At 35.6% G+C, this 20,976-nt stretch overlaps 1 protein-coding gene across 2 annotated transcripts in view; it reads right to left on the bottom strand.

The window, feature by feature from the left end:
* LOC129495530 (enhancer of polycomb homolog 2) overlaps positions 1–20,976 on the bottom strand; it is a 118,824-nt gene that overhangs the window by 31,481 nt on the left and 66,367 nt on the right. For both annotated transcript variants that reach the window (XM_055303114.1, XM_055303115.1), the window contains exons 3-4: positions 7,053–7,198; positions 881–1,087 (exon numbers count right to left, since the gene is read on the bottom strand). In XM_055303114.1, the coding sequence (XP_055159089.1) occupies positions 881–1,087; positions 7,053–7,198 (353 nt within the window). The remainder of the gene's footprint in view (positions 1–880; positions 1,088–7,052; positions 7,199–20,976) is intronic.

Below are 20,976 nucleotides of genomic sequence, written 5' to 3'. Positions count from 1 at the left end.
ATGGTGTTTGGAAGACAGTGAATACCTCCTATGAAATAATACCTTCCGCTATACCATATCATTCCACAACATGAGACCCTGTTTCTTACTTAAAATTCCGCTCACACTGCTTCTGAAAGGCAGATGGGGACAGGTTCATCAATTTGAAATCTGACACAATGGACAACTCAGAAAAGAAAAACATTCCACTGTTACTTTTGACTATTGGCAGAACAGGCTTGAAAATGAACCTTTCCCTACTTCTCCATGACACCATAGTAGCTAGAGGCAGTAGAGTCCATTTTATTTGCAAGAATTAGAATATGGTTTTATTTTTTTTTAATTTTTAATTTTTATTTTTATTTTAATTTATGATAGTCACAGAGACAGAGAGGCAGAGACACAGGCAGAGGGAGAAGCAGGCTCCATGCATCGGGAGACCGACATGGGATTCGATCCCGGGTCTCCAGGATCGGGCCCTGGGCCAAAGGCAGGCGCCAAACCGCTGCGCCACCCAGGGATCCCCTAGAATATGGTTTTAAAGAAGCTATAAGCTCTTAAGCTTCACATACAAGAGGATATGTATAGAACGTATATACAATGTACTGAAGAACTCAAATTTCTGAGGTACATAAAGATACGTAATTCCTTTTACCACTTCAATCGTAAGTCTCAAATGGTATAAGCAGTAGACTTATAAAGGGCATGGGTATTAGGTATTATACCAACAGAAGCCAACCAATAGAAGATACTGAAGAGCAGGATTTCTAACCTCAGGTTCAACAACATTATGAGCTTCCGTGTATATCAAGGTATTCAAAATTATTTGTCATTAGCAGAAAAAAAAATTGGTCTTAAACACTATGAAGGTACACTCAATTAAATCTAATTTGCACATTACCTTTCGAGTTTGCATTTTCTCTGTTCTCCTCCGAAAGGCAACATAAGGGTCATTGTTGGTAGAGCCGTCCCTTTTCTCTTGTTTTATCTGAGGAATGAGGGACGGTCCCCTGCAGTTTTTACGTTTTCTTACCCAGTAGTCATACACAGCTTTAATAAGGTAATCATCTTCGTTTAGCAGCAGTTTTGCTTCCTGAAGTGTTACAAGCTAAATGAAAAACACAAATTATCATTAACTGTGACGTTTGAAAAAGAGAAATCCAGGTTACTATGCCTACAGAAAAAAATGTGATCAGTCTAACAATTATGATCAGACATCATGATGGCAGAAAACACAATTCAATCTGACAGAGGATTTACTAATAAGGAGATGTATCCAAAAATTTGTATTTTGCTCTGAGAGGTAGTAAGTACAACTTAGTAGTTTAGAAGACTAAATGAACAACAGCTGGGAAGACTGCATAGATTTATGCTTTAGTTAAGTCTTGGACTAGAAAATATCTATAGTCCACCAAAATTCTGATATTCTGTGATTCTACACATTTAAAGATCTACTAGTTTTCAACTTTCTGTGCTTTTGTTCTTCAACAGAAACTAGAAGATACAGAAAGGTTTTTTCTATCTCCCTATAAAATGAAAGATGATTATTCTCTAATATATTGTAACGAATATAACAAGTTTATTATTTTTAAAGATTTTATTTATTTATTCATGAGAGACACACAGAGAGAGGCAGAGACACAGGCAGAGGGAGAAGCAGGCTCCCTGCAAGGAGCCCGATGTGGGACTCCCGGATCCCAGATCCCAGGATCATGGCCTGAGCCAAAGGCAGACACTCAACCGCTGAGCCACACAGGCGTCTCAACAAGTTTCTTTTGAAAGTATAAAAGAACTCTTCTTGCAAAATAGTAAGCATATTTCTAGAAGTTTCAACACTGTACAATTTTGGATTTCTTGTACTAATTAATAAAGGCAATTCCTCTACCCAAACTGGTTAAATACTAGAGAATCCTTGTTCTCAACACTGATTCTGCTGACACTGTTATGTCTGGGACAGTGACTCTAGCATGGTTCCTCTAGAATCTCTCACATTGATATCTCAGGGATCTAATTCTCCTTTATCAATGAAGTCAATATAATGTTGACATATCTCAAACCAAGGTTTGTAAAAATTTGCTTGGTCACATCTAATTTTTTACTGCTTGTGAAGATCAAATAGACTGATCAGCTTTAGCAGGATGGATTATGAGTTATCCATATCCATTTACAGTGAACTCTAGAAAAAGATTATAGAGTTTTAAGGCTGGAAAACCTCAATGAAGTGCTCTTATTTACTTTTATCATTTTGGAGATGAAGATTCATTTTCAAAACAAGTTCTTCACTAGCAAATGTTTTCCTAAAACTTGGAAATTAAGGGAAAAATTTTCTCACTGAAACATAGGAATTGATCTGAGGGTTGTATGAAGTCTACTGAAGATAGCATGATTCACCGAAGAGATTTCTGATATCTGATTTCTCATATGGGTATAACTTCATGGAATAAATGCAATGATCATTTGGATTTCCAGTCCTATGATGTTGATTACCAGGGCTAATTAGTTGGTTTCTTACTATAATTAGGCTGCCAAGATTGGCTGCAGGAGAAGAATACACTGACAATGTCAATTCAAGTATTCCAGTCCATGTAATGATTACATTTAGGGCCATAAAACTGTATGTGACCACACTTTGGCTTACTCAATGTCTCAGTCAAGTCACCTTAAATGCACCTAAGAGGCTGAGTAACGTGGTCTTTAAAGTAGGGGGCCAAAGCCTAGAACGGGAGACCAAACCAAAAGAACCAGTATTTCCACATCAACTTTAAATGGGCGCCTTTGTTTGCTGAAATTCTCTGGAATAGTCCAAAGTCTACAATGCCAGTGGTAGAGTTAGAACCAAGCTTTCTGGATCTACTAATATTTGACCTCATGCTTAAAAGCATCAGAACATTATCACTGGAAGCTCTCATGTGCTCTGAGGACCATGGGAAACAATTGTTTTTTCAGCTGTTTGGTCATTCTATTTCTGGTAAAGTTTTATCACCTTCACTAATTGTATCAAGAACATGCTCTAACTTATAGAGTGGAGAGGAGGATAGGTTTCTTTCCATCAAGCTGCAGAGCAGTACTGAGTTTCTTCTACAATACTATCAGAAGGACACTGCTTCCTATCTTCCTGAAGGAGATGTCAGGCAATTAAAACACTGCCTCATATTTCCTTCTCTGGTGATTCTTGCTCCTTTCACAAAGGTTCTTCTGCCTGGTTGATAAGTACCCTCTTTATATCTCAGGTAACAAGAATTCAATACACTGTTTACAGTTAAAAACATCCTGACATTCCTTTCCAGTGTTAACTATATTTCTCGGCTAACTGATGTTTTTATGTTGCTATACAGTAAACTTTTATTGGGTAATCTGGGTTTTAATCATTCTGTTAAAATTATCTCTGGCTATTCTAAGGCAATCGGTATTCACTTGCATCATTATTATTATGCTGACAGCATCAATCTGAGAGAGCAAGAACTATCTGCAGATAAAGTAGCCCCAGATTATTATGACACAGGATTAAATCTGCAAAATCTGAATCCTACTACTTTTTTACCTTAAGAAAAAAAGTTCTGCCATTTAGCACTTTCTCTACCAGAAAACAATGGAAACCAGTACTTAACAAAAAGGTCCAGGATATTTATTATTTCTAAGACACTTCTGAGTTGTCTGATTTACTTGTTTACATAGATTCATGATTCAGCATTTTTAGCAAGTACATTTAGAATACACAAATGAATAAATTACATACAAAAAGTAATGTTTTAAAAATATAGTCAGTTAAGCACTAAATAATCAACTATATCAGCCCATCCGGTGTTATATAGGTTGTGCAGAGATTAGGAAAAAAACTTCAAAATAAAACCACTACCTACAGAAACTTAAAATATGGCAATCAAGGCAAGACAAATACAATTTTTAATAAGAGAACAGTGTCAGAACTTTAGAACTGAGTATTAGTGCATTAAGATAGAGGTCAGAACTATAAATTACTCCCTTCTAGGAGTACCTATGTTGCTAGCTTAAGATATAAGGATAAATTCTGAGGACAGATAGCGAAGGAAATAGCAACAAGAGGTAGCGGAGGAGGAGGAGATGAAGAAAGAAGATTCTTCTAATACTACAGGGGATATTTAGTAGGATGTGGGCTAAAATGGATGGATGACAATGAGAAAGCCATTGGTGATCTGGATACAGTTTCAGTATACTGAAATGCATTGGGGTAGGAGTAAAAGTTAAACAATATGACTAACCTTTTAAAAATGTAATAGACCAAAAAAAAAAAAAAAGAAAAAAAGAAAGAAAGAAAAAAGAAAGACAAAGGGTGGCAGTTTACTGAGAAAGATGAAGTCAAATAAAAGGGTCTCTTGTAAATAGGGACCCTTGGCAAAGAGGAAGATGAAAGAAATAGAGATAATTAAAGATGGAATATGCAAGGAATATACAGGTGCATGAAGAAGAGTTAGAAATTTAGGGACTGAATGAAAAGGGATAAAACACACATCACTGTGAGTTTTGGGAGTCAATGGAGAGAGAAGGAATACAGAACAGGATCATGTGGAGCTAAGAGAGTAATTCAGAAAAATTAAACTTGAGATGTCTGTGGATTATCTAGGTGGGGATGGCAATAGGCAGCACGAAAAGAGAAAAAGGAAAAGTCCTGGAGCTTGAGAAGGAGGTCAAGGGTAAAGATACATATATATATAATATTCACCCTCATAAAAATGCTTGCTAAGGTGATATTAACCCCAAACACATAGGATAAAAATATCAAGAACAGAATTTTGAGAAACTCTAATGTTTGCAGAAATTAACGAAAAGGACTCAGTAAAGGACTATTAGAAGGAATGATCACAGAAAATAACACACACTCCCCCCAAAAAAATCAGAAGAGAATGAAGTATATTCAAAAGACCAAAGGTGATGAGTTTCAAGAAATAGGAGCACTCAATTAAAATGAATGAATGGGGACTGAAAATAGTCACAGCATTTGGCGACAGGAATCTTCAATAATGGCTTCATTGCAGCAGTCTCTACAAAATGATGAGGGCAGAAGCTTTGTCTCAGTCTTTTATGTCTTCTCTACCAACCTAACAAATATTGCTTTAACCACAAACTTGATTCCTTGCCTTGAGATCTGCTACTATGTTAGCTGCCAAGAAAGGAAAATAAAGAAATTCATGAATCCACATTTCAGGCACCTAAAATAACAGCCTTTGGTATCTTTAATCCTTTATCCTAATAACAGGACCATTATCTTGTCCCTAAGATGAACCTCTACCTTTGTCTACACTGCTGAAAGCAGGTGCAATCATTCTCTGGGCCTACCCAGTTTTAGGATTTAAAAACTTGTCACTGAGCAAAGAGAAGTAATAGGATATTTTACTGACTATACATGGATCGTTAATTGTATTGTTCACGCATGCTTTTTGTGTCCCCACTTAGAGAAGAAGCTCCCCAAGGGCAGAACATGTGTCATCTCTCTTGTTCACCGAAGTACTAAATAAATATTACTGACAGAAATGAAATAAAGCCAATTACAGAACAGAGAGCTGAAGGCTTCTGATGATACAATTTCAGCCACCACGAGCAATTTCTGAGCAATTATGGAAAGTAGCAGAAATGCTGAAATAAAGACTATATTTAGGATTGCTAGAAAAGTTTGAATATTAAGAAAAATGAAATTATACCTAATGCCAGTGGATCAAAACCTCAGGAAAACTGTGAGCACTATTAAGAATATTTTTGGTACTTAAATCTGATAATTAAAACAAATTTCCAATAAAAAAAAAAGAATCTCTCAAAAAGCCAACTAAGTTGAATTTTACAAAATTCAGTTTTTAATGTCCTTTTGATTGCACATTAAATATTACTTTCCATCCCAAGGCGGGCAGGGGTGGGGGGAGAGGGGGAACTGGTAGAAAGGCTAAATGTGCAGCAAAGTCCTTTCGCCATGGAAAAGTTATTTAAAGGACTCAAGTTGGGAGGTAAAGGAAAATAATGAATTTCTAATAGGCAAATTAATGAAAAGTGTTAACAGTCTACTGTAAAACATTTATTTCTATAACTTCTTACATCAATAACAATTAATATATATTAATATACCACACAAGTACACCAGAAATTTTTTTAAAGTAGTTTATTTTTAAAATCCAATTACAATATCTAGAAGACGTTCATAATAATAAACTTGGAAAACAGAAAAACAGAATAAAGAACATAAAAATCACCAAAATTTGATCACCTAAATAGAACCGTTAGTGGTATTTTGTTGGGCTTTCCTGATCTTTTATTCAATGCACACATATAAATGTAAATTCTTTAAATGAATCTCATAGTTTTGTCCTTAACAATTCTGTTTCCTTTTTTTGAACTCTAACATATAAGGAACAATTTCCATTGATATTCAAAATAATGGTTTTTAATGGTTGTGTGATATCCTACCCTACACACAATTTATAGGTTATTCTAAACATCCTTGTTCAAAAATCTTCGAATTTTCACTATTTTTTTTTTGAGAATGATTCCTAGAAGTAGGATTACTAAACCAAAAGGTATATTTTAAGGTTCCTGAAATATGCTGCCTAATTGCTTTCCAAGAAGGCCATACCATTTTTAATCCTCTCTACCATATTTAGAATGACCCACTAAAGAAAATTATTTGTGAAGTTTCTTCTTCACTAAAAGTTTTAAATAGTATATAAGTAAAACTAAAATACATCTAAAATGACAGAGTACCTTAATAAATCTAAGCAGCAAGTAAGATTTGGTATGAGCTATCTGCCATAGAGACACAACCAAGCAAATTTAGCCTATGGAAAGGATGAAGAAGATATTATATAGCATTGCAGCTAGTATTATTTTTATATCCAAAAAAGAAGAAAGGTCAGAATAGTACTCTTCATACTTATTCAAAGACATTATGCTTAAGTTTTCAGTTCCAGGAATACTGTAAATAGAAATTCTAGGATGTCAGTAAAATTTAAAAGGCAGTATAATACAATATACTTAGGTCTAAAGAAAATGCAAAATAAAGCTGCTAATTGGATTAATAGTAAGACAGGAGACATTTTTACAAGGTACAGTACCTGATTAGAACTGGCTTTTTCAAGTCTGTCAATCATAATTTCAAATTGCAAAGGCTTAATTTCCATCTTTCTGTTAAGTCTATTTAATAAGGTCTCATCTTCTGAATCCATATCATAATCTGGTTGCTCGTTGTCTAGATTGAAGGCTAGAAAAGAAAAGAAAAATTCTTCAAACTGAGGAGAAATTATGGAGTTATATAGTGTTTATATTTGACCATATAATATTCCTAAATTATAACACATAGACCAGAGAGGAGCTCATGAGCTGACATCTAAAAATCAGTTTCAGAGTATACCTGAAACTAATGTAATGCACACGTTGTGTCAACTACTGTAAAAAAAAAAATCTTAATTCATATATGACACAGTAAAAGCAATAACTAAAATTATTTTAAAAATAACAGATCACAGTTAACTACTGAATGGGAAAAAATACTTGCAAATGACATATCTCATAAAGGGTCAATATTGAAAATAAAGAACTTATCCAACTCAACACCAAAAAAACAAATAATTCAACTAAAAAAAGGGCAGAAGACATGAACAGACACATGAAAGGATACTCAACATCACTCATCACCAGGCAAATGCAAATCAAAACTACAAAGATACTACTTCACACTTGTCAGAATGGCTAAAAGAAAAACTCAAGAAAACAGTTAAGTGTTGATAAGGATGTAGAGAAAAAGGAACTGTTTGGCAAGGTTGGTGGGAATGCAAACTGATGCAGCCACTGTGGAAACCAGTATGGAGGTTCTTCAAAAAGTCAAAAAACAGAACTACACTATAATACAGTAATCACACTACTGGGTATCCATTCAAAAAAATATAAAAACACTAATTCAAAGGGCTATATGTACCCCTATGTTTACTGCAGCATTATTTACAATAGCCAAACTATGGAAGCAGCCCAAGTGTCCAACAATAGATGAATAGATAAACAACATGTAGTATACATACAATGGAATATTACTCGGCCACAAAAAGAACTGAAATCTTGTCATTTGCAATGACATGGATGGAGCTAGAGAGCTTAATGCTAAGTGCAATAAGCTAATCAGAGAAAGACAAATACCATATGATCTCACTCATATGTAGAAATTAACAAACAAAACAACTGAACAAAGCAAAAAAGAGAAAGACAAACCAAAAAACAGACTCTTAACTAGAGAAGATTAGATGGCTACCAGAGGAGATGTAGAGTCTAACAGGTGAAGGGGATTAATGGTACACTTATTTTGATGAGTACTGAGTAATTACGAAATTGCTGAATCACTTTATTGTACACCTGAAACTAATATAATGCTGTATATTAACTACACTGGAGCTAAAAATTAAAAATAAATACCTTTCACTAACTGAAAATAAAGCATCACGAAATACATGCCTTTTGGCATAGATGTTTTCATCAGCAATTATTGAGAGGATATGTCTTTTTTTTTTTTTAAAGATTTTATTTATTTATTCATGAGAGACACACAGAGAGAGGCAGAGACACAGGCAGAGGGAGAAGCAGGCTCCATGCAGGGAGCCTGATGTAGGACTCCATCCTGGGTCTCCAGGATCACACCCTGGGCCGAAGACAGCACTAAACTGCTGAGCCACCGGCGATGCCCAGAGAGGATATGTATTTATCAAAATGGTAGTTTGGTAACATGATGAAAAGCTATAGAAGAAAATTAAGAATCTAGAAATAAGGAGTGCTTCGCTGGTTCAGTCAGAAGAATATGCAAACTCTTGATCTTGGGGTCATGAATTCTAGCCCCATGCGGGATGTAGAGATTACTTAAATAAAAACTTAAAAAAAAGAGTCTAGAAATAAACTCCAGTACAAAGTGTATGATAAGTAATGGCATTTCAAAACACTGAGGACAAAGCGGATCATTAATAAAAAAGGGTTATACATACTAATTATCTTTAAAAAAACTTAAGTTGGAATTCTACTTCATTCCTAATACAATAAATTATATATTTAACAAAATGTTATAGTAAAAAATAGAAAAATGCAAAAAGGAAATGCAAAGGGAAAATGTATGGGCAGGTACAAGCTCAGAAGCCATAAATCTGATCAAATACATGCAAACACAAAAACAAGATACGTGTCACTAATCAAATAGACTAAGATCTAAAACTTGATGATACGCTATTTTGGAATGAATGGGGGAAGGAAACCTCAAATGCTGTGAGGAGGAAATGAAAGCTGGTATTAGTTCAATTAAAATACATACTCTCGGACTTGGCAATTCTATTTCTGGGAATTTATCCTATAAATTCATACATAGAGACAAAGATAAATATACAAGAGTATTAGATGTGACACTGTAAGGAGTAACAAATATAAAACAATAAAACAATTAAACAATAAATAAATAAATAAAGTACGTGGGAATAGAGAAACGTGATGGTTTGTACATACATGAAATAGAGGAAGCTCTGAAAATGAATGACAATGATATGGAAAGAAACCAATCTTTTTTTTTTTTTTAATTTTTATTTATTTATGATAGGCACACAGTGAGAGAGAGAGGCAGAGACACAGGCAGAGGGAGAAGCAGGCTCCATGCACCGGGAGCCCGACGTGGGATTCGATCCTGGGTCTCCAGGATCACGCCCTGGGCCAAAGGCAGGCGCTAAACCTCTGCGCCACCCAGGGATCCCGGAAGAAACCAATCTTAACTGGTGAGAAAAATTAGGGTACACAATAGTGTACATGTGCATTTAGACACATTTTTAAAATATAAATAGTATATGTATACATATATACTATTACAAAAGCACAGAATATTTTTTAAGTTTTGTTTGAGAGAGAGAAAACACGAATGGGAGAGACAGAAAGAATCTCAAATAGATTCCGCGCTGAGCAGGAGCCCAATGTGGGGCTTGATGTCACGACCCTGAGATGACAGCCCCAATGGAAACCAAGAGTCTAATGCCTAATTGACCACACAACCCAGGCGCCCCTGGAATACTTTTATATAGTGCACAAATGTGTGTTTTTAAAGGGTAAGGAGAACACACACACACATACACACACACACTCTCTCTCATAAACGCACAGAATACTTTTGGAAGGATATACAAGGAAGTGATAACAGCTTTCCACTTCTGGGAGGGAGGCTGTATAGATAGGGAAGTAAGTACAATCTGCTGTTTGAATATATTTAAACATTTACAAGTTGACTGCTTATAGTATAGAGAATTTATAGAACAGAGGTGGTCTAAAATTAGCTGATAAAGCACATATCACTTCTAGTTGCATGTAGCTTTCAACATCCCTTAGATTTCCTTTTTCTTAAATATATTCATAAGCAAGCATCCAACGGGCATAGCTATATAGTGGAATGAAAATATGAAGAATCCAGGAGAAGAAATAATACAAGAAAATTTCCCAGAGCCAAAAAATGACAAGAAGTTTTCAAATTAAAAGGGTTTATTGGGGGTACCTGACTGGCTCAAGTCTGTTAGCCATCTGCCTTTGGCTCAGTCATGATTTCAGGGTCCTGAGATTGAGCCCCCTGTGGGGCTTCCTGCTCAGCGGGGAGCCTGCTTCTCCTTGCTTGTGCTCTCCTGTCTGTCTCTCTCTCGCTCTCTCTCAAAAAGATAAATATTTTAAAAATAAAAAAAATAAAAGGGTTTACTGCTTATAGCAGCATTATCAACAATAGCCAGCTATGGATGGAGAGAGAGAGAGAGCGCGCGCACGCGTGAGCAGGAATGAAAAGTATAGGAAGAATACTTTTCCAGCTTCTCTCCACCCCTTCACTCTTCCCCCAGCCAAGGAAGGAATGACTTAAACTGAAAGGTGAACTTGGGAGGAAGACCTAATTACTTTAATATCTTTGGAAGCATAATCTTTTAATGGTTCTTCCTTCTTCTGAAGAGATGCATTCTAATCAGCCCTCTACTATGTGGCAAACATAGGTGCTGATTCTGCCCTTGTATAGGTAGAACTGCTTTGTCTCCAACCATTCCCCAACCAGTGGTGTGGTAATCTTGTCTAATTCAGGGGTTAAATATGAGAAAGTCTACTGAGGTCATACATCTATGTCTTGTCTTCCAACACCATCTTTATTAGTAACAAAACTGAAATTTTATGTGTCCATGTCTGTTTCTCAATTAGTTCTAAAGTAGAAAAGATAAAAAGACTGTTACTTTTGCCCTCCTAAGCAAAATTTGCAGGCTATCCAGTCAACATTGTAGGTTACTCTCAATAGTTTATTATATAAGTGGTTATGCTTTTTTTTTTGACTCCAGAACATTCTACCTTCTTCTGTATTTCGGTCTCCATCATATGGCTCTTAAGATTATATTACTCTATGCTCCGAATTTATTCCGCTCAACCTATTCTGTCTGGTTATTTCTGTAAGTTGGATGCAATAGCACATGTGGCATTAAGTATTCCCTAACACAATGAGTGTAAGCCAAATGAGAGGGCTCTAAATTCCAGGCTTTGTAAAAGCAAAGTAAAACAAACATGGATAATTTCCCTACCTTAATTCTGTGAATTCAGAACTCTTCACATAAACCTATCCTTGTATTTACAGATTCAATCACTGTATCTACCAGCCTGTGAACCCTCCTATACCATGTTTGATACCATGTGATGTTCCATTCCACAGGCAACTATACCAGAGATGAGTAACTGACCCTTGAACACCCAACTCGTAGGTTATCAGTGACCTATGAAATGGAACAGGGTTTAAAGCATACCTGGGCCAGACTTCCTCTAACAGAAATGTGAACATAAAGATTGCTTCTGGTTAAATAAGGCAGAATGAACACATAAATATGTGCCTCGAAATCCCAAAATAAAAGCAGAACAATTTTTTTTTCAAGTGGCATTTATCTTTAGAGGTGATGAGATTGAGCAAGTAAGAATTACCCATCAACTTTTCAGACTTCTAACTGAAACATAAACAGTCCAGCCAGGGGAGTAGAGGGTAGGTAGAAAGAACACAACTAGAAGCAGGAAAATTCCCCTTATCCATCTAAAGACTTAAGGAGAGTTGAAATTAACAGTTACTCTCTGAATGAGCGGGTAGGTCGTCACTTCTGAAAACAGGAAGATTAGTTAAAAATCTTTATATGGATAATTAGATCTTTCCTTCATCTACTGTAGCTAAGTAACTACTCTTCCTCCCAAATGGTAGAAGACTGATGGCTTATTCTGCAAAGGCTGATTCAGAGACCCTATGGGCTCTGGCACAGCAGGCATACTGAGGGAAAGTAAAAGGCTTCATACCAAAGGACTTGAAAGATTACACAGAAGTCTACATGTTGAATAGTGAATTTTCCCAGCACTCCCATCCACTGCCATCTCACCCTGCCATCTCTACCTCCCAATTCTGCTATAAAAACAAAAACAGTGTCAGCCACCCAAGAATAAGAAAATTGATCAATCCCCTAAAAAACACCCTCAGATAAATGATCTCACTCAAATATAAATGGGCAGTCAAGTAATCCAGATATTTGAGGAAAGACAGCAAAACATCATAAAAAAAGGAATAAATAAAAAAAAATCCTCACAGAAATACTACTGCATCCATGAAACAAGAACAGAAACAGGATACTATGTTAAGGGAACACTTAGAGAATAGAAAACTAAAAGCAAAAAATAAATAATATCAGATTTCTCAACAACACTGGATGTCAGAAGACAACAGTGTTCAAAATTCCTAAGGTTGACAGTTTCCAAACCAACCTATAACCCTCTGTTCAGTCATAGTATTAATCAAGTATGAATGAGTCTACAATAAAAATATCAGACATCCAAGAACCCGCCCAAAATGCACCTTTCAACATACCCGTTCTTAGTAAGCCACTGGAAGATGTACTCCATTAGAATGGAGTAAATTTAAAAGTAAAAGTATGGAATCCATGAAAGAGGGAAGCAAACGAACGAGAGAAGTAAAGAAATTACCAAGATGATGTATGATACATAACCATACAGCAAGCCTAAGAGCAACCAGTCTAGCATAAAGCAGCAAAATTAATGGTTACAGGAAAAACATGTCAATAGAAGGAATAAAACTGACAGATTATTTAACTATTTGAACATATTAAAAGAGTTACACTTCCATGAGTTACACTTCATTTGAATTGAATTAATGAAAGGCACACAGAAAAAGAAACAAAGATAAGTTGTTTCCTTTGAAAATAAAAATCTAAGAAAGGAAATGAAATCACTGTTAAGTAATTGTTTCAGCTGTTAATATTTGCAGAATACTGTATACGCTAAGTATTGATTTAACAATGTAATGACAGAGAAAGTGTGCTGAGAAGTGAGATAAGAAAATTTTAAATAGAAGAGAGAATATATTTTAAAACTTTTAAAAGATAGTTATGTAAGCCCACTATTTATTTTTTTAATTTTTTAAATTTAATTTTTTAAATTTATTTTTATTTTTTTATTTTTTATTTTTTTTGTAAGCCCACTATTTAGAAATATAAAGGTAAATACCAAAAGAAACAAAGGATTTGAAGGCAGCTATCTCTCAGAATGGGGGAAAGACTGCCCTTATAAGAGGAAAAAAAATTTGGGGATCCCTGGGCGGCACAGCGGTTTAGCGCCTGCCTTTGGCCCAGGGCGCGATCCTGGAGACCCAGGATCGAATCCCACGTCGGGCTCCCGGTGCATGGAGCCTGCTTCTCCCTCTGCCTGTGTCTCTGCCTCTCTCTCTCTCTCTGTGACTATCATAAATTTAAAAAAAAAAAAAAGAGGAAAAAATTTTCAACTAAACCTAATGATATGTGTATTCATCTGACAAATATATGTGATTTAAGAAACTTAAAAACCCAAGCCCCCCCAAATCCCACAAACACAATAAGAGTGTTAGTGATGGGGCAAAGAGGTGAAAAAGTCCCATTTAGAATATGGGCCATGGAAGACCAAAGCTGTGATAAGAGGAATGAGGAGAACGAAACACGTAAAAGATCTCCAGTTCTAGTTTATAAGCATTAAGAATCCTTACACTAATTCCTCCTTTTTTGATTCAGTTGTTTGCATGATCATAAGCAACCTTATAGCCAAAAGTGCCTATTTAATACTTTAACACTTTGTAAAAACAATGTTCCCATGAGGATTGGTAAAATTTTTTTGAAGTTTTAAGTTTTAAGCAGGACTTTATTTTTCCTGTGATTTTTGCGTAACCCTAAACATTTCCATTTAGTTTTCACTAGCTTATTAATAAAATCCTAATTCAGTTGTTGCTTCTAAGTACTGTGAATTAATTACAATTACTCATAACAATGTTTACCACTGAAGCAATTCCTATTATTTCTAAATAAACACTTCATATACATTTTCTCTAATGTTCACAAAACCTGAAAAGGTATGGTTATTTGTATCTTCATTGCAAAATGGAATGGAGATTCTAGAGGTGTTTTAATTAGTTTGTACTTTGTCACATAGAATTTGAACCCACATATACTGGATTCAGAAGTGCGTGTTTTCCCTTTACCACAATTTGCCTAAAAGGATTACATTTATATGTTCTTCTGAGGGTCTGTGTGTTGTTCTTAGGACTCATTTGTTGTAGAGAAATTTTAAATTTTAATACACTATAATTTATCCATTTTTCCTTTATGGTTTCTGCTCTTTGCCTTAAGAATTCTTTATCTTTAGGTCATAAAGTTATCCTTACTTTTTTTTTCTAAAAATGTTAACATTTTGCTTTCCTTATTTATTCCTTTTTACTTTTTTCTATATGGATAACCACTGTCCCAGCACTATTTATCAAATATTTTCATCCTTTCCCTACTGATCTGTAATACCTCTTTGACCAGACATCAAATTTCCACATATGTAATGGGTGGATGGGTTTCTTAGCTTTTTAACTTTCCATGGGTCAACTTATCAACGTATCTCAAACCATGAAATTTTAAGTGTTAACTATAAAAGGAAAGAATCAAATTAGGGCAGAGGAGATGGGATAAATGGCAACTAGACTTCTCTGAATATGGTTTACTTTATAGATAGGACTTTCAGAACGAATTTTACATAATATGAAGCAAAATAAAATCTTAGAACAAAACCCAAGAATAAAATTAAATGGAATAAAGCCAACTGTCACTTGAGTTCTATTACAAGTATCTTTAAAATACAGTAAAGTTACATTTCTAGTAGGAAATACTCTCAGAGCAAAAGCAAAAATGAGGCCAACAACCAAAAAACTTAAAACTATTTTTGACAATTATATTGCTGGTGCACGTGCTGGCATTACTATTCTGAGACTACTGTGGTGTAAAGTGGGATAAAACCTGGTAAATTATGTAGACATTCTTAGATGTGAAAGAAAGTTTTAAGTGTGTAAAATTAAAACCCTATAGTCTTTTTTTTTTTTTAATTTTTATTTATTTATGATAGTCACACAGAGAGAGAGAGAGAGAGGCAGAGACACAGGCAGAGGGAGAAGCAGGCTCCATGCACCGGAAGCCCGACATGGGATTCGATCCCGGATCCTCAGGATCGCGCCCTGGGCCAAAGGCAGGCGCCAAACCGCTGCGCCACCCAGGGATCCCAAAACCCTATAGTCTTAAAGTAAGAAATATTAGTATAAATTCATGATGTATTTTATCTTTCAAATTTTAAAAGTACCTATTTCCTTATAAGGTCCACTAAAAAGTCTGAGAAACAGTGGCCAACTTGGTAGCAATGAACACACTCCTAGTGCCTAGACTGTAGTCTTCAAATACGATTTCCCACTAAAAAGAACACAAGCTGCCTGGAGAAATGGGTGCTTTCAGATCTGAGCCAGGAAATACAAAGGTAAGCCTATAACATCTTACTTTCAGTACAATACAGCCATGTTAAAAGGACTTCAAAGCTAACCTGAATGTTTTTTTCCTACTGGCCAAAAATGGATATGAGTATCAATAAAGGTAATAATGTAATGAAATGAATCGTAAAAATAGTCCATGATCCCTAACTATTCTAAAAACAATAAACATCCTCATACTCGCTTTTAGAAAGTACTAAGAAACCAACCTCCATCAAATAGTATGGAATTTTTGGTTCTTTCTCTCTCCTTTCGTTTTGTTTTTAGGATCTAGAGACTCCCCACTCCTAGCTCCCAGCATATGCATATAGATAGGGTTGTATATGCAATGGAGGCCCATATAGGCTGTAGGCACTGTGAGGGGTTCAGGGTGGTAAGCGGTGCCCTATCAGTCCTTGGACTTCAGTGTGAAGTGACTCCATCCTAGGGTGAAGAAAGGAGGTGGTATTTCAGAGAGAATGAAGTGGGGAGGAGACCTGAAATGTAATTTTCTTCATTGTTTGAGCCTCCTGCACAAGCAAAGGCTGGCCACAGGTCTGACTCAGGCCATTTCTCGTACCTGCAAGTGATACGGACAAGTTGTTCTGCTGTGGAAGCCCATGCCAGGGCATGGGAATTGCTTCATTCCAGACTACTTATGAGCACAGGGCCTCTGCCAGAGACTTTTTCCTAAATGACTCTCAATGTGGAGGGAGATGCTCATTTTGGTGCCTCTGCAGACCAACTAGAATATACTCTATGTTTTTTCTTTTTTCCATACTGTATGATTTTATTTATGTGAAATGTTTAAAAAAAAAAGACATGCAGAGAAAGATCAGTGTTTGCATAGGACTGGGTGTGGGAAAAGTGACTGTAAATGGACATTAGCTTTCTTTTTAGGGCGATGGAAATTAAATTACAACAAGAGGCAGGAGTGGGGGGACCCAGGAATCAGGATGTGATGAGTCAGGTTAGCAAGAGGGTAAGGAAATTTAAGTCCTAAGGGAGAGGATGAAGAGATACAGTTTTCAGTTTGGCCAATCACAGCGGAAAAGCATCACAAAAGTTCTCACACGTTGAGTGTGCTCTGCCCTTTAAAAACTAAGCCTAGATATTCTGTTCCACTGCAGTTATATGCTTTGTCAGTTTATTTGTGAGCTCAAACCAATTCACAAAACACTTGTGCCCACTCAAAAGGGGAGCAACTATCAGATCTCTATATGGGCTAGTGAGTTTTTGTGTTTATGTTTTTCTTTTTAACACCTTTATCAGGACATAAGCTCTACACCATAAAATCCACATGCCTTTAAGTGAATATTTAACATATTTACAAATGACTTAGTGTATATTATCACCATCAAACCACATCAGCCTAATTGTAATGTCCACCCTTCTGTGATGTTGTCAGCCATTAACGATCATAACCTTGATCTGTTAATTCCTTAGGGGCTGCAAAATAGTGATATTCTATCATTCCTTCTTGTTTTGTGTTAGCTGGAATACTTCTATAAAGAGAAATACCACCTCTTCCCAGAGACCCTGAGATACAGCTCACAGAAAAAAAGGTAAGATAAACACTCAATTCCCAGTTATATTAAGAAAATGCTGTTTTTCTTTTAGGGAGTGGTGTAAAAATGATATTGTGCTTATGTTCAAAAATTCCCAGACGACAGGACATTGGATTAGCTATATAAAATCATGAGGTGGGGAGAAATGGTGTAGGGAAACAATATTACAATGTTGAGTGATGAGTTCATGGCAATTTGTTGTACTACTATTTTTACCTTTGAGTATGTTGAAAACTTTTTCGTAACAAAAGCTTTTTAAAAGGTAACTATCTAAAATATATAAAGAATCCCTTAAAAAAAAATCAGTAAATGATTCAGAGAAAAGTGGATCCAAAGATATGAAAAGGTAATTCACATTGCAAAATGTTTAACATCACTGTAACTGGGGAAAGGCAAATTTAAATCAACAAAATCCATTTCATATCCATCAGATTGGAAAAAATTATAAAGTTTAATAATAAGTTATAGGAAAAATATGAAAAAAAAAAAAAACCCAAGAACTCTTCAATACTACTAGTGAAGATACAAAACAGAATAACCAGTTTGGAGGGCAATTCTGCAATAGTAAAATTAAAATAGTAAAAAAAAAATAGTAAAATTAAACATGCACATTCTAGAAGACCCAGTAATTTCACTTTGTAGGTCTATCTCACAGATGTATCCATTAATATAGACATGTATAAGGCCATTCATTCATTGCTGCATATCACAAGAGAAAAAAAATCGGAAAAAAACTAAATGTCCATCAATAGAACAGATAATATTTACACAAAATTATATTTATTTATTTTTTTAAAATTTTATTTATTTATGACAGTCACAGAGAGAGAGAGAGAGAGGCAGAGACACAGGCAGAGGGAGAAGCAGGCTCCATGCACCAGGAGCCCGACGTGGGATTCGATCCCGGGTCTCCTGGATCGCGCCCCGGGCCAAAGACAGGCGCCAAACCACTGCGCCACCCAGGGATCCCCAAAATTATATTTATAAAATGAAAACTTATGATGACATCAAACAAGCACACAAATGTTCATAAGCAACTTTATTCATAATAGGGAAAGTTGGAAAAAAAACCCAAATGTCCTTCAACAGGAGAAGACTTAAACAAACTGTGGAACATCTATACCATGGAATTACATTCAGCAACGAACAGGATCAAACTAATGATACATGCAACAACTTGGATAAATCTCAAGGGAGTTATATGCTGAGTGGAAAAAAGCCAATTCCAAAGGTTAAGTACCATAGATTCCATTTCTATAACGTTCTTGAAATGACAAAATTATAGAGATGGAAAACAGATTATAAAACAATGTTGATAAATGCACATATCTCACAAGAGTCTTATATCAGGATTAAATAATTTATGTGTATCATATAGTATATAGTAATAGTTTACTGCAAAAAAAAAAAGTTACTTTTTTCTATTTCTCTGGAGGCTAAGACCTCTCAGATAAGAGTCGTTACATCTCTCTCTAGCTTATTTTCTTAAGGCTACAATTTGTACCCAATGTACTTTTGATTTATAAAACAAAGTCAGAAATGCTTTGACAGGGACATGTAGGTGGCTCAGTGGCTGAGCATCTATCTTCAGCTCAGGGCATGATCCTGGGGTCTGGGGATCGAGTCCCAAATCCAGCTTCCTGTGAGGAGCCTGCTTCTCCCTTTGCCTATGTCTCTGCTTCTCTCTCTGTGTGTGTCTCTTGTGAATAAATAAATAATCAAAAGAAAGAAAGAGAAAGAAAGAAAGAGAAAAAGAAAGAGAGAAAGAAAGAAAGAAATGCTTTGACAGGGATCCCTGGGTGGCGCAGCGGTTTGGCGCCTGCCTTTGGCCCAGGGCGCGATCCTGGAGACCCAGGATCGAATCCCATATCGGGCTCCCGGTGCATGGAGCCTGCTTCTCCCTCTGCCTCTCTCTCTCTCTCTCTCTCTCTCTCTCTCTCTCTCTCTCTCTCTCTCTGACTATCATAAATAAATAAAAAATTTAAAAAAAAATTCCCTTTAAAAAAAAAAAAAAGAAAGGCTTTGACAGAATCTAAAGAAACTTTTCAAATTAACTCATGGTTTAACCATGTATTCAGTCATAGTTATACTTGGGAATAGTTTTTTTTAATATTATTCTGTGAGTCCATACATGTGAAATTCTAACTTAAAGCAAAAAAAAAAATATCCAAAGGTGGAGGCTGGTTAAATGACTGACAGGGATGTCACAAATGGTTTCTTCTGTAAGTTTTACCTACCAGGGAGGAAAACATGGTTTCAGGCAAGCTATCGGTGGGTTTAAATAAGTATTTTAGTTAAGATAATAAAAATCAAGAAATGGCGATCTATGGCCTATGAGTAAAATCTGGCTAGCAGCTTATTTTTGGTAAGCCTGTGAATATATAAAAAGATTCTTACATTCTAATTACATTTTGGAGTAATTACCAAAAAAATTCTTTTTAAAGAGGAGAAGAAAGTAAGAAGTAAAATATGTGGTAGAGACTTATGTGATACCCAAAGCCCAAAACATTTTCTATCTAGCCCTTTACAAAAAACTTGCTAACCATGGTCTAGATTAGTACACAAAAAATTAACTGTTTCTGAAACACTGGAGTATGCAAGATAAGCAAAGATTTATCAGGGGAGTAGTTTTCAAAATTTCACTCTTTGTGGAGTACAGTTTCTTCTCTTGTAAGTATCTCTCAGGCTCACCACCCATTTTAAGAAAGAAAATAATCAATAATGATAAGCTACCAGGAGATACTCCCTGAGATACTCTTAGGAATGTGAACCAAAAGCATGAAATCTGTTGTCTAAAAACTGAAATCGTCCTTAAGGATGGTCTAGATCTGAAAAGTTGAGGTCTGAATTTGGCCAGAAACTTACTTCCAGGTCTTTGAAGTCACCTGCTTCTTTTTATGAACTTAAAAAAGTCAGCAAGAGCTACTCACTAATATTCAGAATGAGCCACTATAATTTATTAATATTACGAAAAAGTATAGACATTTCTGCTGTAACATGGTATGAATTCCTAAAAATATTTTTATATGTAAAAATTATATACTAAAAATAACAGGCTTACAGAAAAATCTACATAACTTAATTAGAGACCAAACAAATTGTAACTGTTATATTAGTATATGTGCCATTCAGAGTGGCTGGCTACTATCTCAAGGGATACTAAAAATGCACAAACATAATAGAATGGAATTGCTGGCTGTGGGTACTAAGACAATACAGATTATAACAGACTTCTGCACTGGGGCTCCAGAAGGAAATGCAACCTGCCACTAGCTAAGAGTTGTGCAAGGCTGGATATAACCCTCTTGGAAAAACAAAAGCCTAGGTGCAAGCACTCATTTTTAATTTTCCTCAATATGTAGTTGAAAGGGCTCTTGCATGTGCAACAACCAAACTAAAGCCTTTGCGCCTCCCTTTTGAAGATTTTTAATTATTTCCTCACTATTCCAGTCCCCTTTGGCAAGGAAAAAAAAAAAGATTCCGAACAACTTCCAAGTAGTACTGACATCATTCACAGTGTGAGTAATCATTGCTGAGCTAACTGGTATTAAAGAAACACACACAATGTAAGAGACTAAAACAAAACTGTATTACTGAGGA

The sequence above is a fragment of the Nyctereutes procyonoides genome, unplaced genomic scaffold (assembly GCF_905146905.1).
Source record: "Nyctereutes procyonoides isolate TBG_1078 unplaced genomic scaffold, NYPRO_anot_genome, whole genome shotgun sequence".
Classification (NCBI taxonomy): domain Eukaryota; kingdom Metazoa; phylum Chordata; class Mammalia; order Carnivora; family Canidae; genus Nyctereutes; species Nyctereutes procyonoides.
The sequence above is the reverse complement of the archived record's forward strand: the minus strand, read 5'-3'. Positions and strand labels throughout refer to the sequence as shown.